Below are 20,468 nucleotides of genomic sequence, written 5' to 3'. Positions count from 1 at the left end.
TTACCTTTTGACTTCCACCCAGAGCTGCTCCCCTTGGCTTTTGCTAGGAAAGAGCTCACAAATGAGGGGTGCAGCATGCTGGCATTAACAGCTTCTGCCCCAGAAGGGCAGATTGCCTGGGAGTTGGTATAAGATTACGCATTAGGGCTGTTCCCTCGTGGGCTGTTAGCTCCGTGTTTATTCTCCGTGCTCTGTTTGTGAAGTGTGCACGAGGAGCTTTGTTTTTTTCCCGTGCAGCAAGTGCTGTGTCAACGGAGCTGTGTGAGTTGTGCAGGAGAGCAGCACTGTCTCTTTGGTAGGTGTTGAGCTTTCAGCCTGTGCGAATGCAAACAGCAAATCTGGAGCTTTGTACTTTTGGCATCTTCTGCCACCCAAGCTGAGGAAATCGGTGCCTCCATTCTACAGGAGCTGCGCTGATCTATTTTTCCCCTCCACTTGCTTTTCCCAAAGGTGCTTTTTAAAATAGGATTCCCAGGGAGAAAGCGCTGACAGCTCGGCTCCCCGCGTGGCTGATAACGAGGTGTCGGTGTGATCCTCCCGCTGGGTTCTTTCCTCGGAGCTGAGCGATGCGGACGAACGCACGGCGAAGCTCGGAGCAGGGCGGCAGCTCCCTTAATCCCTTAACGGTGGCGTATAAATGGGGTTGTTGTCAGGGCACGTGGCAAAAGGGTTAAAATTTAATTAGAAAACCTGGTGGCAGCTCCCGGAGCTTAACGGAGATTTGTGTAAGCCGCTCGGAAGGACAAGGCTGCTGTGTGAGCTGCTGGCGGGGCCGGGCTACTGCAGCCGCTGGCTCTGGGGGCACGCCTGGAACCTGCCCAGGAAGCGCCGTGAAAGAGGAGTTTGTTGGAAGGTTGGACGCGGCTCTGTGCACGCCCTATAAAGCCAGCAGACCGGCATGCCAGCGTGCTAAACACCCAGCTAGGCGGGACGAGGAGGTGCGCTGGGTCCATGGCTTCGGTGCTGATGTGCGGGGTGGAGGATCTGCTGCTCGGGGGCAGCCGATGCGTCTGGACGCTGACGGTGACGGCGCTCCGGCGGTGGTACGCGGGGCGGCTGCGGGCGTGCCGGCAAGCGCTGCGGGCATGGTGCGGCCTCGGGGATGTCTACCAGGTAGGGGACACCTGCGGAGCTGCCAGCGGGGATGTGGGTGTGGGGCTGTGTTTGTCTCAGTGGGATATTGGAGATCGCGGTTTGCGTTGCAGAGTGGTTCTGTCTGTGATAAATCTTGGTGTAAGTGTCGCTGCGCTGTTTGTTTATGTTGGGTATTTCCAAGCTGCTCCTTCTCTCTCTCCCTCTCTCTGCTGTTCTGTAGTGTGGGGAGCTACAGAGCTCCCAGCAAAACTGCCCTCCCTCCATAACCATTAAAGCATCTCTTGCACTTGGAAGCAGTGCTAAAGGGACATCTTTATCTGTGCAATCCCAAAGGGACCTGTTGCTGTTTAGCTGTAAGGCATGGCCAGGTTCAGGTGTGCCCAGCAGTGGGAGAGCAGCTATACAATGATGGCTCTTATTGTGTTTGAAATTACCTTGGCATTGCATAGAGATGAATATCATCTGAGTATGGATTGTGGATAGTTTGGGAATGCACAGCCTGGCTGCTGTCCCTCCTTGCCCATGCCTGCTGACCTGTCCTGCCCCACCGGCACTGCTGGGCTGGCCAAGAACCCACTGACAGCAGCTGGGCTCAACTCTTCAGCTGCTGCTTGCCAGTGGCTGCCTCTAAGTGTAATGTTCTTCTGAAATAAAGCGGGACTGTACCTCTGTCTGATGTTACTGTGCTCTAGTGGCTCGGGGTAGGGATTAGTTTGTCCTTGCTCTCAAGTAGCATCACTCCCTTGCTGCTATAGGGATGTGAAAATGGGCAAAATGAGGAGATGAGTGATGCCAGGCAGTGCCTGTGCAGGGTGGGGACCTGGATGCTACCCATCCCACTGGGCTGTGCCAGGTCCTGCCCATGATGGAACCAGGCAGGGACAAAGCTGCTCTCAGATCTTAATGTCAGGAATTTCCTAACGGTCATTTTGGGGTGAGTTAAACAGAGATGGCTGAAAGAATGCCCTGCGGCTCTTCCTTGGGTTGTGCAACACATTGCTTTTTGTGCTCAACTCTTGACTTTTTGCTGTTTGAAAACACTGGTGGGATCCCTCCTGATGCTGGTGGGAGCAGAACAAGCACATGGCAGTTGGTGTCATAGCCTGGGTGGATGTCACAACCCTAGAAGAGGCTGAATAAATTATTTCTGGTTTTGATTTCATCTCCCAGGGATGTGCATGGTTTATTTGTGCCCAGGCTGTGTTCAAGGGGTGTGCAGGTGGGGTGATGTGACAGGTCCTTGTGCTGCTGTGCAACCTTGAGGGCTATAGCTCCCTTTCATCTGTGCTGGGGGTTCACACTGCTTTGAGGGCCAGGGGCTGTTTTCAGGTGAGGTGATACTGAACAGATGTCTTCTCTGTTTTAATCACCACCACTGTGGCAGAAGGAAAGCCACTAGGGTTTCTTCTCGCTGGGCTGGGAAGTTTTCCTTAAATATTAAGTTGTCCTTTGATAAAATGCTTGCTAACTTGATGGGAGACCCAAACTGTGCTAAAAACATTTCCCCTTTCTCATTCCCACATCAGCTCACCTTCATCTTCTGGAGCTGCTAGGTGCCATGGCTATCGCGTGGGAGACCCTTCTGGTCCCACTGCAATCTTGTCTGCCAGCATAAAGCCCTTACCTGCCTTAGTGACTCAGAGTCCAAAACCCAAGGACAGAACAGCTTCTGTCCATCACCTTCCCTTTGAGCACAGTGTAGAGAGCACCAAGTTGGTACTCACCATCTCCTGTCTCATGAACAGAGGTGGGATGTCCTGTTTGGCTATTGCCCTGGAGCCACAGTGCTGAGAAGCTGTCCTGTTTCTCTCTGAAATAACCTCTGAACCTGTGCAAGAGGGAACTTGGCCTCTCTGAATGCTTCGGTTGCATGCCAGGGAATGTTGTCCACAGCAGAAAGTATCTGACAGCATGGAGAAAGCAGACTTGCAGAAAGGTGGTGGAAGAGCTGGCACAAAGATCTTCTTTGTGACTGCAGCGAGTCAGCGTGAGTAATGCTGTTAGGGGAAAATTCTGAGGTGAGAGTCCAGCATAGAGGTCTTCGTGCAACAGTACATATATCCTATGAGAAGAGGGAAAGGGGGGAGCTTGGAGCTGTATTTTGTTGTGCAGAGCTCATGTGCGGCTCTGACCTGGTAGTGTGGCATGGGGGGGACTCTTCCCCAGTCCACTTATTTTGTGTGTTGTGTGCAGCAGATGTATTCATTGCCATAGTGTCCAGGTGCCTCTTCTAGAATCAAGCACTCACCTTGCAAGTTTTTAGGCTGCCTGTCCTGAATCTAGTGAACAGAGCACTGAAACCAACTGAAATGGTTTTATATCTTCGAGGCTGTTAAATGATGGCGAAGTCAAAAACAGCCCAACTCACTTCTATAAATTACAAGTTGGTTGGTTGAGTTTTTTAGTGGTAGATGTGCCCATCAGTATGCTCCCTACAGGCTGAGGAAGAGAAACCAAGCAAAGCATTCTCAAACTGCGCAGAATACGAGGAGACGTGATGAATGCCTGCTAGATGGGAAGCTGGGAAGGAGGATGGAGGCATCTCTGAGCTCAGGCTATTCAGTTACGCTGGTAATTTGGCAAACAGTTTTGGCTGCAGAATTGTAAATTGAAGTCATGTGGCTTTTGGGATGACGTACCCTCTGAAAGGTCACTTCCTCTGGGAGAAGGGAAGAAAAAATTGCAGATGCTGCACAGAAAATCAGCTTTGTCCATATCTGCCCTGTACCTGCCTGGGTGGAGCAGAGAGGAAGTGGCTGGCTGCTGTTTCCTATGGTGCTAGTGGGGGTGGTTTGGACAGCAAGGAGTGAGCTTCCTCTGCTGCCACACCTTCACTTTTCTTTATAAAACTGCTGACGACAAACTTGGAGGCTCCTTTTTTCTTTATCACAATTATAAGTCAATGGTTATGGGCCGGTGAGGGGCATGACTCCCTTGGCTCTGTACTGGGCAGAGCCCAGAAGCACCATCTCAGCCTTCCCACCAGCTCAGGGCTTTCTGAGGGAGCTTACAGGCTTTATTCAAGGATGCTGAATGTGTCTCTTCAAACATTGTATGGAAATAGGAATTAACTCCTGCTCTAGAAGAGATTTGCTTTGCTTTCACAATCTGACCCAGTGCTGTGATGCCTCTTGTACCCCACTGCCACAGTCCCACTACGATTTCCCCGTGGCTGTGGCTCACAGGGAGCCTCTGCCTGGGAGTTAAGTTGCTTTTACACGTTCAGTCTTCCAAGATCCACTTTCCAAATATTACTGCCAGGCATATTTCCACTTGAGCTCATGGTGCAGGGTTTTCTCTTGGAGTTTGTTGAAACAAAAATATGATTTTTTTTTTTTTGTACCGCTCCTCCCTCTTCCTCAGCAGACAAACTCCATAGCCAGACTGAACTTCACCTCATTTCCTCCAGGGTGTCCCGGTGCCAGGTTCAAACAGTGCCTTCTATTCACTGCCCATACGTATGTATTTGTACTCAGCGTGACACAGCTCACCCAATGCGTTGGATTTCAAATGTCGCCGGCGCCACTTTTCAAAACCCATCTCTTGCAGACGTATCACCACGTGAAAGTTCTGGTATAAATCACCCTTACAGCCTTGTGCAGAGGCTGGCAGCTTGCACTGGTTGAGCGAGAAGCTTATGAAAAGGCAACTTAAAAAGTATGTCAGGCTCATGCTGCTTTTTCCACACTTCATTTCTGAGCGTTTAGCTTTCTGTCACTCCTGCTAGCGTTGCCACTGCACTTCTTGGCAAGCTCGTATGGACTGTCCGTGTGCTTAAAATAACACGGTGCTATCTCTGTCTCCTAATTTTCAGAAAATCAGGCCATCCTCATGCAGTCTGCATTGCTCTCAAAACCTCTGAGTCATAATTAGTGCTTAGTAATTCTTCTAATCTTCTGTGCAGATGGAGACCAGTTCGTTCTCAGAAGCTGCAAAGAGGATAAAGTTATCAGCACTGGAAAATATTAGCTTAAATGCCCTCCCACACATACACACATACACTTTTCCCTGCTAATGCTCTGCTTTCCATCTAAATGTGCATCAGTTCTGGGTTTTGGGGTTGGAAAGGTAAGGTGTGTGAGGGTCATTGAATCGCTGAGAATAGCCCAAATGTGCGCAGTTGTTTAGCTGTATAAAAACATCACTGGCAATGAAAGCAACACAAATTTCAGGCCGTGTGGCTTCCTGGTGTAGAACATGGGCTGATGGGCAGATGGTACACGAGAACATCATGCTGGTCCCTTGTGCAGGTGGCAGGCTTGTGTGAGAGAGGAAGGCAGGAGGAGTGGCACTGGGAGAGCAGGTTGTAGGTGGGCAGCAAAACAAGACCTGGAATCACTGTGGAGAGGTGGCTGCCTTGGGGACAGGTGTTGGGTATAGCACAGGTGTTGGGTATGTTGTCTGGTGGGTGCTGGGCTGGCTGCAGCAGATCTGGGAGGGTTAAGTGTGTTAATGGGGAAGAAGCCCACTGGAGTTCTGTTGGACAAGTATACTCAGAGCATCTAAGTCGGTGTGTTCACTAAGCCTTAGTGAAAGCGGGTAATTCCTCTCTAACAGCAAGTTGCATCTGCTCACTTCCAAAGGAGCTGGTGCAGAGAGATTGGGATGTGCTGCACTTAATCAGATCACTAACTCAGTGTCTCCAGCTGCTGGAACCTTTTCCTAGTACACTGTCTTTCCTTTAAACCAACTTTTCCCATCTAGAAAAACTGCCTGTGGCTCAGTGCACAGCTGAGTTGTGCACCTCCATATTTGTATGTTCCCAAGGAACTGTGCTCTTTCCCTCTGCCTGTCCCTGTCGTTCCAGTGGGCCAGAGCCTGGCACCACCCAGGCAACCTTTACATCATGTCTCTAAGGAAAAATGACTCACTCCCTATTTTCCAACTAATTTGAGGCCTTAGATCCTGTATTTGGAGATGAACACAAGTTTGTGACTCTGAAATACTTTTCCAAAACTGCCTCAGCTGCCAGCCTTCAGCTTGCTGGTTGGGAGCAGCAGGCTGGACCTGAACTGACATCCTCAATCCTTGCAGCTCATGTTTTTTCTATGGAACTTGTGATATTGAGCACTGTTGGGACAACTCTTGGAGTCATGAGACAATGCAAGAATATTAGCCTGCTCTGGGGCCATTGCTCCCAGCCCATGTTAAATGCTGCGGTGCAGAGCTGTGGTGTTCCTTTGGCATTGCTCCCTCTGTCATTTTTACCACCTGAGGATGTGAATCTGTGCTGTGATCTAAAAGCTTGTGTTCCTGCTGGTATTGCACATACCAGCTGCCTGCTAGTTTTTTTGGTGGGCCCAATCCAAGGCTGCAGCCGTGTGCCTTTGGAAGGGAACATGGGAAATGCAATGGAATGCAGTGCCTGGGGTGCCTGTTGCAATGAAGGGCAATGAAGAACTGAGTGCATGGTGCTTGCTGCCTTGGTCGTGTTTCCCATTAGCTGGGCCCAGGAATGTCATCTGCTGAAACTTGAGCTGGGAAAATGCTTCTGAAACTGTAGATCCATTTCTGTTACAAATTTTAAGTGAAAGGTCTGAGATCCTCTGCCCCAAGGTGGGCACCATGCACAGTGCCTTTGGTCAGCTGCTGCTTTTGGATTTGACTTCGTTTCATAATAGAGGGGTTAACATTAAGAAGAAACAATAATTGCAGTGCTTTCCCTGCTCACTCCCACCCCTGTTTGTAACAATCACATTTCAGCATCTTGCATCCCCTGATTCACGCTGGAAGGGCTTTTGTTTCTGAATCTGTAATCAAAGCAACAAACACTAAGGTCACTTCCTTGAGATTATGGCAACGGAAGAAGCCTGGGATTGTGTCTCCCTTCTTCCCCAGCTCGAATGTACAGATAATACAAAGGCTGAGTGCGTGCTTCTTGCTGTGTGCTTCTTGGGTTTTTCCAGTCCTTTTAAACCAGTAAGGTTGTGGCTTGGATGTAAGAGCCTATGTTTTAATTTCTGATGCTTAGCAGTGGCAGACAATGGTGATTTTTTTTTTTTTTTTTTTTTTTCCAACTATCATTGCATGAAAGTAATGCAGAGTCTGGAATCTGTGCTTGTAGGAGGGAGGACAGCCAGAAAGCATGCAGAGTACTGCGAGTTTGCTTTGGGTGCTTTGGTAGTGCTGGCGCTTGCTCTTCTGACAGATGAGTCTGTAAGAACTTCTGTGCATCTTTTGCACTCCGTGGTGCAGATAAGGGCTGTGTGTTTACCCTCAGCACTTACAGCTGTTGTTCCTGCTTCTGTTGTCCGTGCTCTCTCAGCTGCATTAGCAAAGTGCTAAACCAAGCCTGATCCTGCTAACTTTGCTGCAGCTGCAATGCAGGTCTGTCACTTCAGAGTACAGAGAAAACATGTTTTCAGATGTTACCCTTATAAGCTGCTTGCAGTATGATTTAAACTGAACAAAGCCCAAATTCATAAGTCATTGGGTGGGGCAACCAGTGCCTGGTACAGTGGCTCCTTTCAGCATCTAACTATTAAATGTCTCATCGGTGAGGTCTCTACCCCTCACACTGAAAAACCCTCCTGGAGAGGCTGGCACAGGGCTGCCAAATGCACATGGAGCTCATCAACGGCTGCTGAGGAAGAGCTGAGATCAGAGGAGCAGTTGTGCTTTGAAGCATAGCGGTGTGATTGCCTGGCACTGGGTGCTGGCTCCTCTCCACCAGCACTGCCCCAGCAACGCCTCAGTCCTATGTGCAGCCCATGCACAGATTGCAGAGAGCTGAGGGTTTGGGGCTTTTCTTGCTTTATTGGCTTGCTCTTTGCATTTTTTTAAATTACAGGTGGTTCAGATGGACTTGTGATATTGCTGGTTGTTTTTTTTTGTTTTTTTTTTTTTCCTGCCTCCTGCTTACCTCATGTCTGGTCAGGGCTGGAGTCCGGGTTTCCTGAGGGGCTCCTGCCAAGCACTGAGCAGCTGGAAAAGCCCAGGGCAGGATGGGGAGGAAGGGGCTGGGATGGAGGGCAAGGAGGGGTGGGAGGACGGATGAGTGACATGCAAGGACTGTGATGGGAAAGGGATGCAGAGCTGCACTGCGTGTGCTCTGTGTGTCTCCCTTATGTACCACCAGAAAACCTCTGGGACTGCACAGGATTCTTTTTCCCTGCTGTCCCCAGGAGGCTGCACAGGAACAACCCCCTCAATGGGCTCGTGCACAGCAATGAGCTGGTGGCAGTGTCCCAGTGCTGTGTGATAAACATGCCTGCTGCTCTCTGCTGAGGAAAGCAGATGTTGGATGGAGTCTTTCACTGACTTCATATTTACAGCAGAGCTGCACTGATTCCTTCCTATTAATTTTCCTGAGTTTTAGGACTTGCTATGGAGTTATGAGGCCTGTGTATTAGCTGATTCTCCATTCTTCCCTTGTTTTTGTTTGAAATATGTTACAAAGTGGTAGGAATGGGAACAGTGGTGCCAGCAGAATGACACAACCTGACAGTATTTTGATACTGAGTCAGATCTTGATGTAGTTTAAGGAGGGTACCTCTGCAGCAAGTGGGCTGTGCCTTTAGAAAGCTGCTGACCTCTCTCCCTTCAGCCAAAGGGGTTCAGCATACCCTGATCACAGAACTGCTGCCTGTTACTCACATCTGAGCCCTCTGGGAGAGGGGAAGGTGCTCAGAAGCCCTTTGGCACTCTGCAGGAAGTTTCGTCATTCCAGTGCGAGGCTTTGCCAGTTATCCTGCAGGAACTGGCAAATGATCAGTGAAATATAGAGAACTGGAAGACTGTCTTAGATGTGCCGTCCCTTGTGGTGAGAGACAACAGAATAAATGGGGGAAAGGAGACTTAAGGAAAGTTCATCAACACTTGGCCACGAAAGCAGTGTTCAGAGCAGTAGGGCAGAGCAGTGGGGCTGCCAGCAGCCAGGCTCCATCACCCCTGGCTGAGCCACAGCCATCTCCAGTTCATGAGACTATTTTAGGAAGGTGCCATGCAATCCAGTGATCCTTCAGGTTCTTGTTCCAAGCAGTGTGTTTTACTTCTAATCCTTTGCCAAACTTCCAGCAGCCAAGATTTCCTTGGAGAACATCATCCAAGAGGCATCACTAGTGTGCACTGAAGTGGGTAGTCTCGGCCTGTCTCAACCTAAGCATGGCTTCAGTGCATGCTATACTCAAAGACAAGCCTCCTGCAGGTCTCTGTCTGCTGGGACAAGAGGCACAAGGAGGTTCTCAGCCCTAAGGAGAGAGGGGACAGCACTTGGGGTCCTGCTGGCAGAATGGGACTGGTTCTGAGGGGTCTGTCTTGCAGCACGGAGGGTGGAGGATGCAGCCAGCTGCCCCCATGCACTGGTGGCTATTTAAAATAAGGCAGGTCCTGGTTTCTGTTAAGGTTAAAAGCAGGATTAGAAATGATTTAAGGCAAAATCTTGGCCCTGTTCAAGTGAGCAGGGCAGCAGTGGGATGGCACGTTTTGCTTCTCAGCCTGTCTGTGCCCATCTCCTGCTGGTGGGCACTATGGGGTTGGGTGAGCCATGGGCTGCAAAGAGTTGTGCCAGGCATCTTTCTTAAGTGCTTTGTGGATGCTTTAAAAGTCTTTTGTAGAAATACTGGTATCAAACCCAACTTTTGTTTCTTATTTCTCTTTTTCCTTCAAGCTTTGCATGACCCCAAGTGCTCGACCATGGCAAGATTTACTCTCCCAACAGACACCCTAAGAAGCTCTGAGCAGAGAGGAAGCTTGCTAGTGAGACTAAAACATCAAAGATGTACCAACCAAAACCTGGAATTATCACTTTTCCCCTCTCACCAGCACATAGTCCATTCCTTCCAGAGGTTCAGCCTTTTGCTTTTATTTCCCTGAGATGCACCTGGTTGGGGCAGCTCCTTATTGCAAAACATTCTTGGTCACGTTCCCTGTTTTCCCAGGCAGAGCACGTTTGCAGGCATAAGCTGGCTGCTGGGATCGAGGCAATGAAGCAGTGCTGATTTAAGGCAGCTGAGGATTGGATCTAAAATGCCTTCACGACTGAAGGAAAAAACAAGCCCTAAATGCTGATGAAAACTCGAGGTCAGTGTAGGGGCTTCAATAGCAGGCTTTGAAATCTGTTACGGCCTTATGAGTTACAGAAGAGAGATTTGGGAAAAAACACCCTTACAGGAAATTACTGGTGTAGCTTTATAGCTGGTTAACTGCAGCTCCGGTGGGGATTTGGGGTTGAAATCCTCTTTTGAGTGCAATCCTTGCTCTGCCCTGGGCTCACACCTGTGCAGTGCTTCTGAGGCTCTGCTCAAAGAGACAGGCATTGAGATTTTGAAGGGCCCTTTGGCCCTGCAACCATGGTGCCAGGGATTTCTCATGAGGAAGGGAAGAGCTTTGTTGGGCTGCTCTTCAGGGGAGGAGTAATTTTTTTTTTTGGCCCATGTGTTTTGTTTTTTGGAGATTTCCTGTTTATGCCCTGATTACTACTTTTTTCCTTTTTGTTTTTATTTTTTTCCAAACTCAGTGACACACGTGAGTGTCTAAAAATACTGCAAGTAACCACTGGCTTCAGACAAGGAGGAAGTTAGTGCTGAAGAGAAGCAGCATAAATATCCTGCAGGTTTTCTTTCCCAAATAAACATTTGGACTCAGGATATTACATGGTATTGGTTTAAATAACCAAGAAATAAGTTTTTTCTCTCTGCCTTATTTTGTACATGATTTTTTTCTTTTTTTTTTTCCTTGTTAGAGAAATGAGGTTTTGGAAGGTCTTGCTTCCATGACTTTCCATGGAGAATTTGCCTTAATTTTTGTCATAAGTGAGTCGGGTGAGAAAGTGTATTTTTCTTCTCTTTTCACAGAATTTTGCTCAGCAAGCAGTATTAAAGGAATATAAACACAAATAAGATTACTGTCTGATTTCAGGACTTCTTCAGGCCAAAACTCCCAGCCATGTGAAGAATCAGCTGTATTAAACCTTTCTCAATGTTTCAACCCACTGCAGAGAATTGTTTTTACTCTGTGCTTCATTTCCATGCGCATTCTGAGACTAGTTCCTTCTCCTTCATTGGAGTTGTGCATAGAAGGTGGACAGTTGGACTGGATGATCTTAGAGGTTTTTTCCAACCTTGGTGCTTCCATGAAGCTCTTGCTGAGAGCCCAGTGTCACTTGTGAGTTTGGAGGGCTGCAGAGCTGCAGTGATACCAACATACTGCGCTCAATGGGTTTTTTCCCTCTCCTTTCAATTCCTCTCCATTCTCTTTTTTTTTTTTTTTCCAATTTTTCTGTTGCTTGTGCACAAAGCATCGGGATGGCATTGGGAAAGAGTAAGAATCCAGCATCTTGGTACAGTTTTGCCAATGTAATGGTGAGATGTTTGTGTTTCATTGTTCAGCTGGTTTCCTATTGGGAATGGGATGGGGATTCTTAATGAATGTTACGCTGCTTCTTTTTTCACTGGATAATAGCTTAAATATTAGCATCCTTTTAAAAAAATAACTGCTGAAAAGGCCAACTTGGGTGCCTGTTGCAAAAATAACGAAATTGTTCATTTGCACAGACAATGTAAAATCAATGGGAATGAGCTGAAAACACAGATGTGAGTCTATATATATATCAGGAGTGCATACGCTGCCTCTTAGCTGAGCCAGACAGCTGTGCTCATCTCATGACTGATCAGTCCAGCTAAATAGAAAATCAATTATATTGTTCAGATTAGCTGAGCACACTGAATTAAAGATGAAAGTGTGATCATGAGAAGCTCACAAGGAGCTGGGAATTGGGCAAGGGGGAACCCAGCACCTGCTGAGCAGGGAGCAGTGGGGTGCTGGAGCTGTGGGTCTGTGATTGGAGCTGGGAGCTGACGTTTGGTCTTCTTTGGTGAGCCCTGCTGAGGAACTGGGGAGCAGGGATGCCATTTCCCCAGCTGCACTCGTGCAGCAGAAGCTGTGCTGCAGGCAGGGCTGTGCTGCAGGCAGGGCTGGCTCTGGCTCCTGTGTGAGTCCAGCATCCTTGAGGCATCTGCAGCTGCTCTTCCCAACCACAGTATGGCTGTGGGTACTCAGCCTTTCTGAAAATCACTCCTCAACCATGTCCTTACATTGACTCATCAATAAAACTGGGGATAATTATATCTCACTTATCTTTAATAGTGCCATGAGGTTCAATTACTTTTAAGGTGTATTGTGATCACCTTGGGTAGCTGAATAGAACTCAGGTTATGGTTGGTACATCTTTGATGTTTTAGTCTCACCAACAACCTTCCTCTCTGCACAGCACAAGGCTTTGTGTATGTGTTTGCTATAGCAGAAACCTTTTTTACTCAACAGTAGACCACTGAGGCAATTAAAACATCAGAAGTGATTAATGCAACTGCAATGGGTGAAAGCTAAAGCAGCTAGTAATTAAATAATGGCAACCCTTTTGCTATCTCAGAGTAACAGATGGGGAATGATTTAGAAACAGCATTGGATCTGACACCTCACACCAGGGGCAGATTGGTAACAGTGTGCAGGAGCCAGAAATGCACCACCTCGAAGGGTGCACTGATGAAGTGCTTAATTGGTGGGAGTGTATGGCTTGTTTATGCACACACAGAGGTGGGCCCTCAGCTCCAGGTAGCACACGGACCTGTGATGGGATTGTAATGGATTGAAGGGCAGCACACAGTGCTCAGCAGATGGATCAGGTGCTGGGAGTCAGCACTGGGATGCTGCAGCCTTGTTCCAAAACCCGGGGGGAGAAGGCTGGAAGTGCTTGCAGGGATGTGGCTGTGGTTTGCATGATGGTCATCAGTGTTCCCATGGGGACCAAGGTCCCTTTTCACCTGGTGCTTGTGTGCAAGTTCGCATTCACTCCAATACAAGAAATGGAAACTGTTTTCTGACTGTTTGTTTTGTTTCTTGGGCTAGACTTCCTCTGCTAATGATCCTTCCATCACTATTGCTGTTTTGGTGAGAAATGTGATATGTATCATTACACAAATCTATATTTTCAGTAATCTTAGAATGCTGTTGCTGCAGGTGCTCTATCTCTGGTTTTCCACATATGACAGAGCTGTGCCTGTGATTGTTCATCTCCAGTTTTCTTACTGAGCTGCTCAGAAATGAGCTCCCTCATGGGTTTTGCTCCAAACGAACTCAATTAGTTCAAACAGTAAACCTTTGTTAATTTGGCCGAGAGAGGCTGAGTGCTCCTGACAGAGGCAGTGCTGCAGCCCTGAAACAGGGAAGCACTGGGAGGAGATGAAATTTGTTCACTTGTACTGGAATTGGCTGAAGGAAGGATCCACTTTTATTCATTTTTGAGTCTTTGGGTGTGTTGCAGCATATCTTCTGTCCTTATCCCCATGCAGGGGAGCGTGTGCTGCTCTCAATTTCTCTGGGAGCCCCTGTGAGCAATTTTCTGCTCAGAGCTCAAAATGGAGTTGGAGAGAAACCAGTGCTGTCAGGTTCATGAGTTGTTCTGAGGTGGTGAGATGTCCAAATCCAGGTTCCCTCCACCATCTTTTGCTCCAGAGCTGTGCTGCCAGCCCTCTGCCTGCACTGCCGGGAGCCCAGAATTAAAGCAGAGTTTAAATAATGTAAAAGCTCCATGGAAATGTATTGGATTTCAAAGGGCAGATATTAAGAGGGCATAATAACGTGCAGCTATTTCTGAAGTCTTCTGCGAAGAGGAGGGACTGCTTGCAATAGATAAATGTGATGCAGAGTAGGAACTGAGGCAGTCTGATCCCATTCTTAATCGTGCAGTTTGAGCAACTCTTGATATATGCACACAAACACACACAGTGTCCAGTGGGAACCCATCTAGGGTGGAAACCAGGTCCCGGGCAGCAGGCCAAGTTTTGACCGCAGCATTGCATAGATAGAGGTTTTTTGTTTCCTGGTCATTCCCACTAATCAGAAGAGCAGGAGGCTATTGCCACCACCTATGGCTGTAGTATGAACCAGGATCCTCTTGTGATGACTGTGCTATGTTGGTGTCTTTGCAGATGACAGAGGGCCGGCACTGCCAGGTGCATCTCCTCGATGACAGGAACTTGGAGCTGCTGGTTCAGGTAAAGACCCTTCTGGTTTGTGCACTGATATAGTATAGCTGGGCCCAGTGCTCACCCGTTTTCATTCTGCTCCAGTAATGTCCTGTGTACCTGTGTTGGGAATGGCACCAAAGAATTGACCATTGCAAAGTCTTAAACCATGCAATAAACCCATTGAAAAAGTTGCGTTAGAGCTCCAGAGTACTTTGTTACCTTCCCCCGTGTGGTTCTGATTTGTCCCTTAGTTGATTAAAAATAAATGCTGGTTTTGTACTTGCAGCCAGATTTCCCTGCTTGGTAGTTTAAGGAGTGCAATTTGGGGCTGAAGCTGTAAGAGTTATTTGAAGAAGTTATATCTCTTACTATAGCTACCAACAGAGATGGAATTAATGGACATGGTTTCAGGCATGCAAGCCCCTCCTCAGACCTGTTTTTTTCACTTGGGCATCATGCTTCCAGAAGAAATATTCATTATTAATGAGAAGTCTGAACTGAAATGAACTGAGCGGTGTTGGTTCTTTCAACAGCCCAAGCTTCTGTCTCGAGAGTTGCTGGATCTGGTGGCCTCGCACTTCAACCTGAAAGAAAAGGAGTACTTTGGGATAACATTTATAGATGATACGTAAGTACAGTAATTGTGCTAAAGAAAAAATGGATTATGAAATTTCTCACATGGTAGTTCCCATCACAGGTGCAGGGCTGGCTGCTGAGCCTCCCAGGAGCTGGTAGGAGCTGCTTGCTTGTGGAACCCTTACAGCACCAGTGTATTATTTTTAAGTTGCTCTCATCTTGAATCTTTTTGCTACAATCCTGACTGTTGGAAGGTGCCTTCTTCCAGCTCACCTATAAAATCCCACAAGAGCACCATTAACACTTGGCTTTTTTCCCCAAGAAGAGCTGCCATGAAGTTCTGGAGTATTATAATTGCTGGTAAAGTGCTGCCAGGGGATTACCTAAAAGCCCCCAAACCACCTGCAGGGCCCTAGAGGCTCCCTTGGGTGCTCCAAACTGAGCCTGGGTGCTCACTGTGGCCTCTGGAGGGCACCCATGCTCCATGGCTGGCCAGTCCCAGTGCTGTGGGGCAGCAGAAGACTCCTGCTCTGCCCTGACCCCCGTGTCCTGGTGGAAGTTACTGGGTTTTTTATTTTATTTTATTTTTCTGGTTCATTTCTAGTTTCACTTAGGGAGACTGTGATGCAGAGCGCTGTTTCAGCTGCCTTGTTTATGAGTTCCTATGTAAGGCCCTCTGCTCTGAGATGGGGTCATGTGTGAAGATGTGGCTGGTGTTTCCGAATGTCCAAAAGTAAACTATGTCAACATCTTAAAATTAGAGAACGAGGAAAAGGTGATGAACTGCTTGTCTGCATCAGAGCTGACTTTTGCTGTTCTGAAAAGGACTCATAGTTGGACTAAACATGAGCACTGAAAAACCTGTGTTTCTTCCCAGTTTTAATCATCTCCCCAATCTGTTCCTGCAGAGGTCAGAGTGTCTGGCTGCAGCTGGACCACAGAGTCCTGGATCATGACTTGCCCAAGAAACCAGGCCCAGCAACGCTGTATTTTGCTGTTAGGTGAGTAATTCCTTCTGAGAAGAAAACAGTGCCCATTTGGCTCATTTATCACCATGATTTTTGTTTAAAAGAATTACTGATTTGATAAAGGATGTAAATGCCAAAGTGATATGTTATTTTTAGAAGGTGGTTAAGTCCTGGCTAAATGCTGCTTTCTTTTCTGTTTACCCACAAAATAAGGTAGTTTGGAACCTGCTACTTTTTAAGCTGTTATCAGCACATTGTTCCTTTTCTTATTTAAGAATAATTTTAAATCTTTAAATCTCTCAATTTTAAATCTTTTTTTTTTTTTTTGCCCAACTTGTCTTTAATAGTGCTATATTTTGGTAGTTTATTTAAACAAACTATACTTGTTCTCAAGTTTACTTAAGGTTTGTCAGTACTTGAAAGGGATTGCTGCTGGCTTCTTTACTCACACAGCTTAAGTCAGTCCCCAGGAGAGACTAAAATCCTAGCAAAGTGATGATTTTGGCCAAAGTAATTGCATTACTTCAGGGTTTTTGCTAGCAAAGCTCTACTGATTAGGATGCAGTTTTTTCAGGCCCATAATAGACAGAGCTGTGCTGGCAGAAAAGGCCAACGTCGTATTCTTAATATTGGTGGAGTTCTTATTTTTGTCTTCCTTACAGTCTGTGAGGAAAATGAGGGCAGACTGACCTCATTCACTTTTCATATCAAGATTTTGGCCTTTGTGTGCTTAATTATCTGCAGCATTTCCAAAGCAGAGCCTGTTGTGCAGTTGGGTGAGTTGGCATTGTCACCCCGCCAGGTCCTCTGCACCCCAGATACTGCAGGGATGGTTCAAACAAATGGCACTTTGTTTTTGCTGAATATGTGCTGATTTGTGATGGAGTTCTTTTCTTTTTTCTCTCTTAACCAAAAAAAAAAAAAAAAAGAGGAAAAAAAAAAAACAAAGCAAAAAAACACGAAACATTTAAAAAAGGAATTATAGAATCATGGAGTCACCTGAGTTGGAAGGGAGCCATGAGGATCATTGAGTCCAACTCTTGGCTCCACACAGAACCACCTGAGTTGGAAGAGACCTGTAAGGGTCATCGAGTCCAACTTGTAATAGTAATGAATATCCATGTATAATGAGCTCTTAAATGCTCACTGAGGACCTAGAGGACTAAAATCTGTAACTGGATGTGGTCATTTTTGTACATCCCTCCAATAGCCTTATGTTGTCACCTCCTTACATGTGGTAATACACAGGGAGATTGAAGGACTTGGGTCTGTCTGAGGATCTTTTCAGAAGGTAGCAACAGTCTTGATTCCTGCAACTGTTGCCAGGGCTTAAAACTGTCTGCCAGACTCTCTCAGGAGTGGAGAGCACAAGAAAGCCATAAAGACCTTCATATAAGTTGAGCAATTCTGTGGCTGGAGTTAATGCTGTTGGCTTGAGATATTCATTTTTACCCACCCCATCGCAAGGTGATCTTCTGTAGGACAGGATATGCAGAGACCTGGGCAAGAGTTGATAGATGAAGAGTGGGCTTTGGGAAGATCAACTTCTAGAGGCTTTAATTAAGCCTTGACTGCTCAGGGGTCATGCGATCTAAAAGAAACTAAGCCCGTGGAAGTGGGTGGTGGATGGGAAGCCTGTGAGGAGCAGAAGGATAATTAGCAATATAAAAACTATCTCATGGTAAATATATATATATATTCCATCTGAAATGTCACTTCAAAATGTACAGCACTATTTTGTCTCAACCTTTTGGATAAGTGAATGACTCCAGGCATTTGTTGGATGGCATATGCCTTGGGTGGTTGGTTCAGACACTTATCACATGCGAACACATTTGCCTTGCCATAGTCTGTTCTTTAATTAAACTCTCCTGAGAGCAGCTGAACTGCACAGTTGGAGGCTGGCATGGAAAGCATAGCAGGGTTGGGTGAGAGGCATATGCTTGAGTGGGGGAACTGATGCCCATTTTCTGTTGGGGATAGAGAAAGGTACCCAGAGCCCTCCTGAGCTGTCTTTCGTTAATGTGCAGCACTAGACAGTTTCCAGCAGCAGCACTGGGAATGTGGACCATCTCCAGGTGCCTGGTTATATCTCTCCTTTGCTTCACAGCTCCTGCGCCCTGAGCTTTTGCCATTCACTAATGAAACACGTGGTAAATTATTTCAGGTTTTAATTATTTTTCTTCAGTTAACATAAACTCAAGCCAGTCATGTAAATTTTCTTGTGATACACACAGCTGCCGAAGGGCTGTATAATGCAGATTTAGGATTTACAAAAACACCTTTCTGGTTTCAAGGATGCTGACAGCATCAGAAATAAAAAGAGAACACTTTATTGCATTTCCAAACATGACTGTCATCCCTCAAACATCCTTATCTCTGTGGCCCGGTGTTCCCCATCTGTACTGCAGTGATAAGAGTATACAGCTTGTGCCACAGAAGAGATAAGTGCCCAGGTTTGCTCAGGGGTATTGCCTGTCCAGGAGTGCCCTCCTCAGACCAATGGCTCCTACAGTCTCCTGCTACAGGATAACAAAAAGCCATGTCTGGTGTTCCTAGCTGAAAGAAACTGCAAGTGCAAGTCAGAGGCCATTAGTTGAGTAAAATTCCCTTTTCAGCAGGCTGGAGGGAAGCTTTATTGGGATAAGGCCTCTTTGCAGCATGCTGGGCAAGGACCAGCAGAGGTGCTTGTACAGAAATGCAGAGCATTAGTGGAGAGAAACATGACTGTATCTGAAGTGAGGATTAGCAGAGTTCCTAAAATGATACTGGGTGTGATCATGAAAGGATATGGCAATACCCATGGCTCTTCTCAGTGAAAGGTAAATCACAGAAAAGCCCCTTGGAGATGTCTGGGGTAGGCTTCTGGGTCTGTCCCAAAGCTGCATGAGTGTGAAATGAGCATATTATCTCCTTACCCTACAGAGGTATTCCATACAAAGAGATCAATGGGCAGAGCAGGAGGCTACAGACAGCCTCAGGGCTACACAGAGCAGGCTGTATGAGCCATCCAGCCCTCCTGCTGCCAAAGGCACTGGTGGGATCTGCACTGCCTGGGTGGTAGTGGTGGTTGCTCCAGCCCTTTGTTTGGCTGAAAAAAGTGTGTCCTCTGTCTAGCATCAAGTGGGAGAGCCTGGATCCAATCTGTAAGGAGCTGGCTGTTGATAATGAAGCACAGGTATCCAGCTAAAGGAAGATCGACAGGACCACGTTTACACAAACTCATCTCTTTGAACTGACTTGGCAGTTCTGTGCTCTTTAAATTAGAGACGTGCTTTCTCCGCACCTTTCAGTGCATCTCGGCTCTGCCTACTTTGATGCCCCATGAGTCAGAGAAGCACACAGACAAGTTGTGTGTGATTCTGCAGAGTGCCAGCTGCATACATAATGTTGTATAACAAACCAGGACACATCTGCTAACCTTGGCTGGGCTAGCATAACCAGCCATGGACTTGCTTCCTTTGGTAGCGAGGTTTGCTCCTTTAAACCTTGAGATGAGAAGTCATCAGATGTCTATGATTTATTGAACATAAGGAATTGTGCCCTGCATGCTCTTGGTCCATGGTTTTCTGCCCGTTCCCTCCTACTAGGCAGGAAACAAAGCTCAGTGGTTGTAGTTCCTCTGTACCACTTCATTGCTGGAGGACAAAATGCCGAGGAATGATTTGAGAGGAAGATGAAGCCTATACACGAAAGTAACTTTTTTCTTCTTTTTTTTTTAAATAATCAGGTTCTACATTGAAAGCATCTCCTTCCTCAAGGATAAAACAACAGTAGAGCTGTTTTTCCTGAATGCCAAGTCTTGTGTACACAAGGTAAGGCTCAGCGTCCTCTGGAACTCTGCATTGTCCATCTCTCATTACTCCTCCCTACGCCCCTTCTGCAGACCCTCTGGGTAGGGATGATGATGGCTTCCTGGTCATGATTTCATAGCCCTTTTGTGTGCAAACCACACTGAAACATCTTAAATACCAAAAAGCCTTTAAGTCATTTGAAATCCAGGTTGTAGCTTTGTAGGTAGACTCTGTCTCAGAGTGACATATCTTTGTGTGCTGCATAGGACGCATTTGTGGAAGGTGATGAAAGTCTTATGCTGTGAACATGGTTCTTAGTTCCCTGATTTCATGCCTTAATTCACTTCATAAAGTCACAACTCCCATAAATTCACAATCAGAGGCAGTTATTACAATGTTTCTTGTGTTTACTCTGGTTACAAATCTTCCACTGTTTTTGTTAAATGTTTAAATTGGTTATTCATACCATATATATGTAATGCATAATATGGTACATTAATGTGTATGTATATATTGTGTCATACAAGTGAAATTTATCTGCTGCAGGTTCATCTTGTTCTGGGGAAAAAAAAAATAGGCAGTATGGCAGCCTAATTGTGACCCTAATAACCAGAGGAGCAACAGCAGCCAAGGTTCAATGAACTTTACTCCAGCAAAGTCTAGTTAATATCAAACTTGAGTATCAGGGTGTTTTTATACTCATGGTTTAATCTGTCTGAGAGGGTCACTTGGTTCTTCTTGGAAAACAACTATTATTAGCTGCTGTTGAAGCTCAGAATAGCAGGCCAGATTTTTCACCTTTAATACATTTAATATTTTGGAAGAGTCTTACTTTATCCAATGCTCGTTATTTTACTGGTGGGATCAGAAAGCTTACTTGAAAAGCAATTAATGTCAAAGCTATGGCCGTGGCTTGCACAAGAATTGCTTTCTGGAAGAGTGGAAGAAACTTGCACCTTTTCACAAAACCTTCAAACATTTATTTTAATTTGAAGAACTTCAGGCCTCTCTGGTTAAGTTTAATAAAAAGCAAATCTCCCTTTGGCTTATTTACCATTTTCAGTGAAAGG

The 20,468-nt window shown here is 46.5% G+C and overlaps 1 protein-coding gene across 4 annotated transcripts in view; it reads left to right on the top strand.

The window, feature by feature from the left end:
- Window positions 1-20,468, top strand: part of FRMD4B (FERM domain containing 4B) — a 106,042-nt gene that overhangs the window by 40,094 nt on the left and 45,480 nt on the right. Inside the window, exons 1-5 of one of the 4 annotated variants that reach the window (XM_090148418.1) lie at window positions 464-1,113; window positions 14,022-14,087; window positions 14,594-14,688; window positions 15,545-15,637; window positions 19,335-19,419. In XM_090148418.1, the coding sequence (XP_090004544.1) occupies window positions 952-1,113; window positions 14,022-14,087; window positions 14,594-14,688; window positions 15,545-15,637; window positions 19,335-19,419 (501 nt within the window). In that variant the 5' untranslated portion in view covers window positions 464-951. Of the gene's footprint in view, window positions 1-463; window positions 1,114-14,021; window positions 14,088-14,593; window positions 14,689-15,544; window positions 15,638-19,334; window positions 19,420-20,468 lie in introns of those variants that run through there. The other 3 variants (XM_031605957.2, XM_090148419.1, XM_090148420.1) reach the window with 3 other exon arrangements.

The sequence above is a fragment of the Phasianus colchicus genome, chromosome 11 (genome assembly GCF_987193195.1).
Source record: "Phasianus colchicus chromosome 11, bPhaCol1.hap1.1, whole genome shotgun sequence".
NCBI lineage: Eukaryota > Metazoa > Chordata > Aves > Galliformes > Phasianidae > Phasianus > Phasianus colchicus.
Note: the sequence above shows the minus strand (reverse complement) of the source record. Positions and strands in the feature narration are given on the sequence as shown.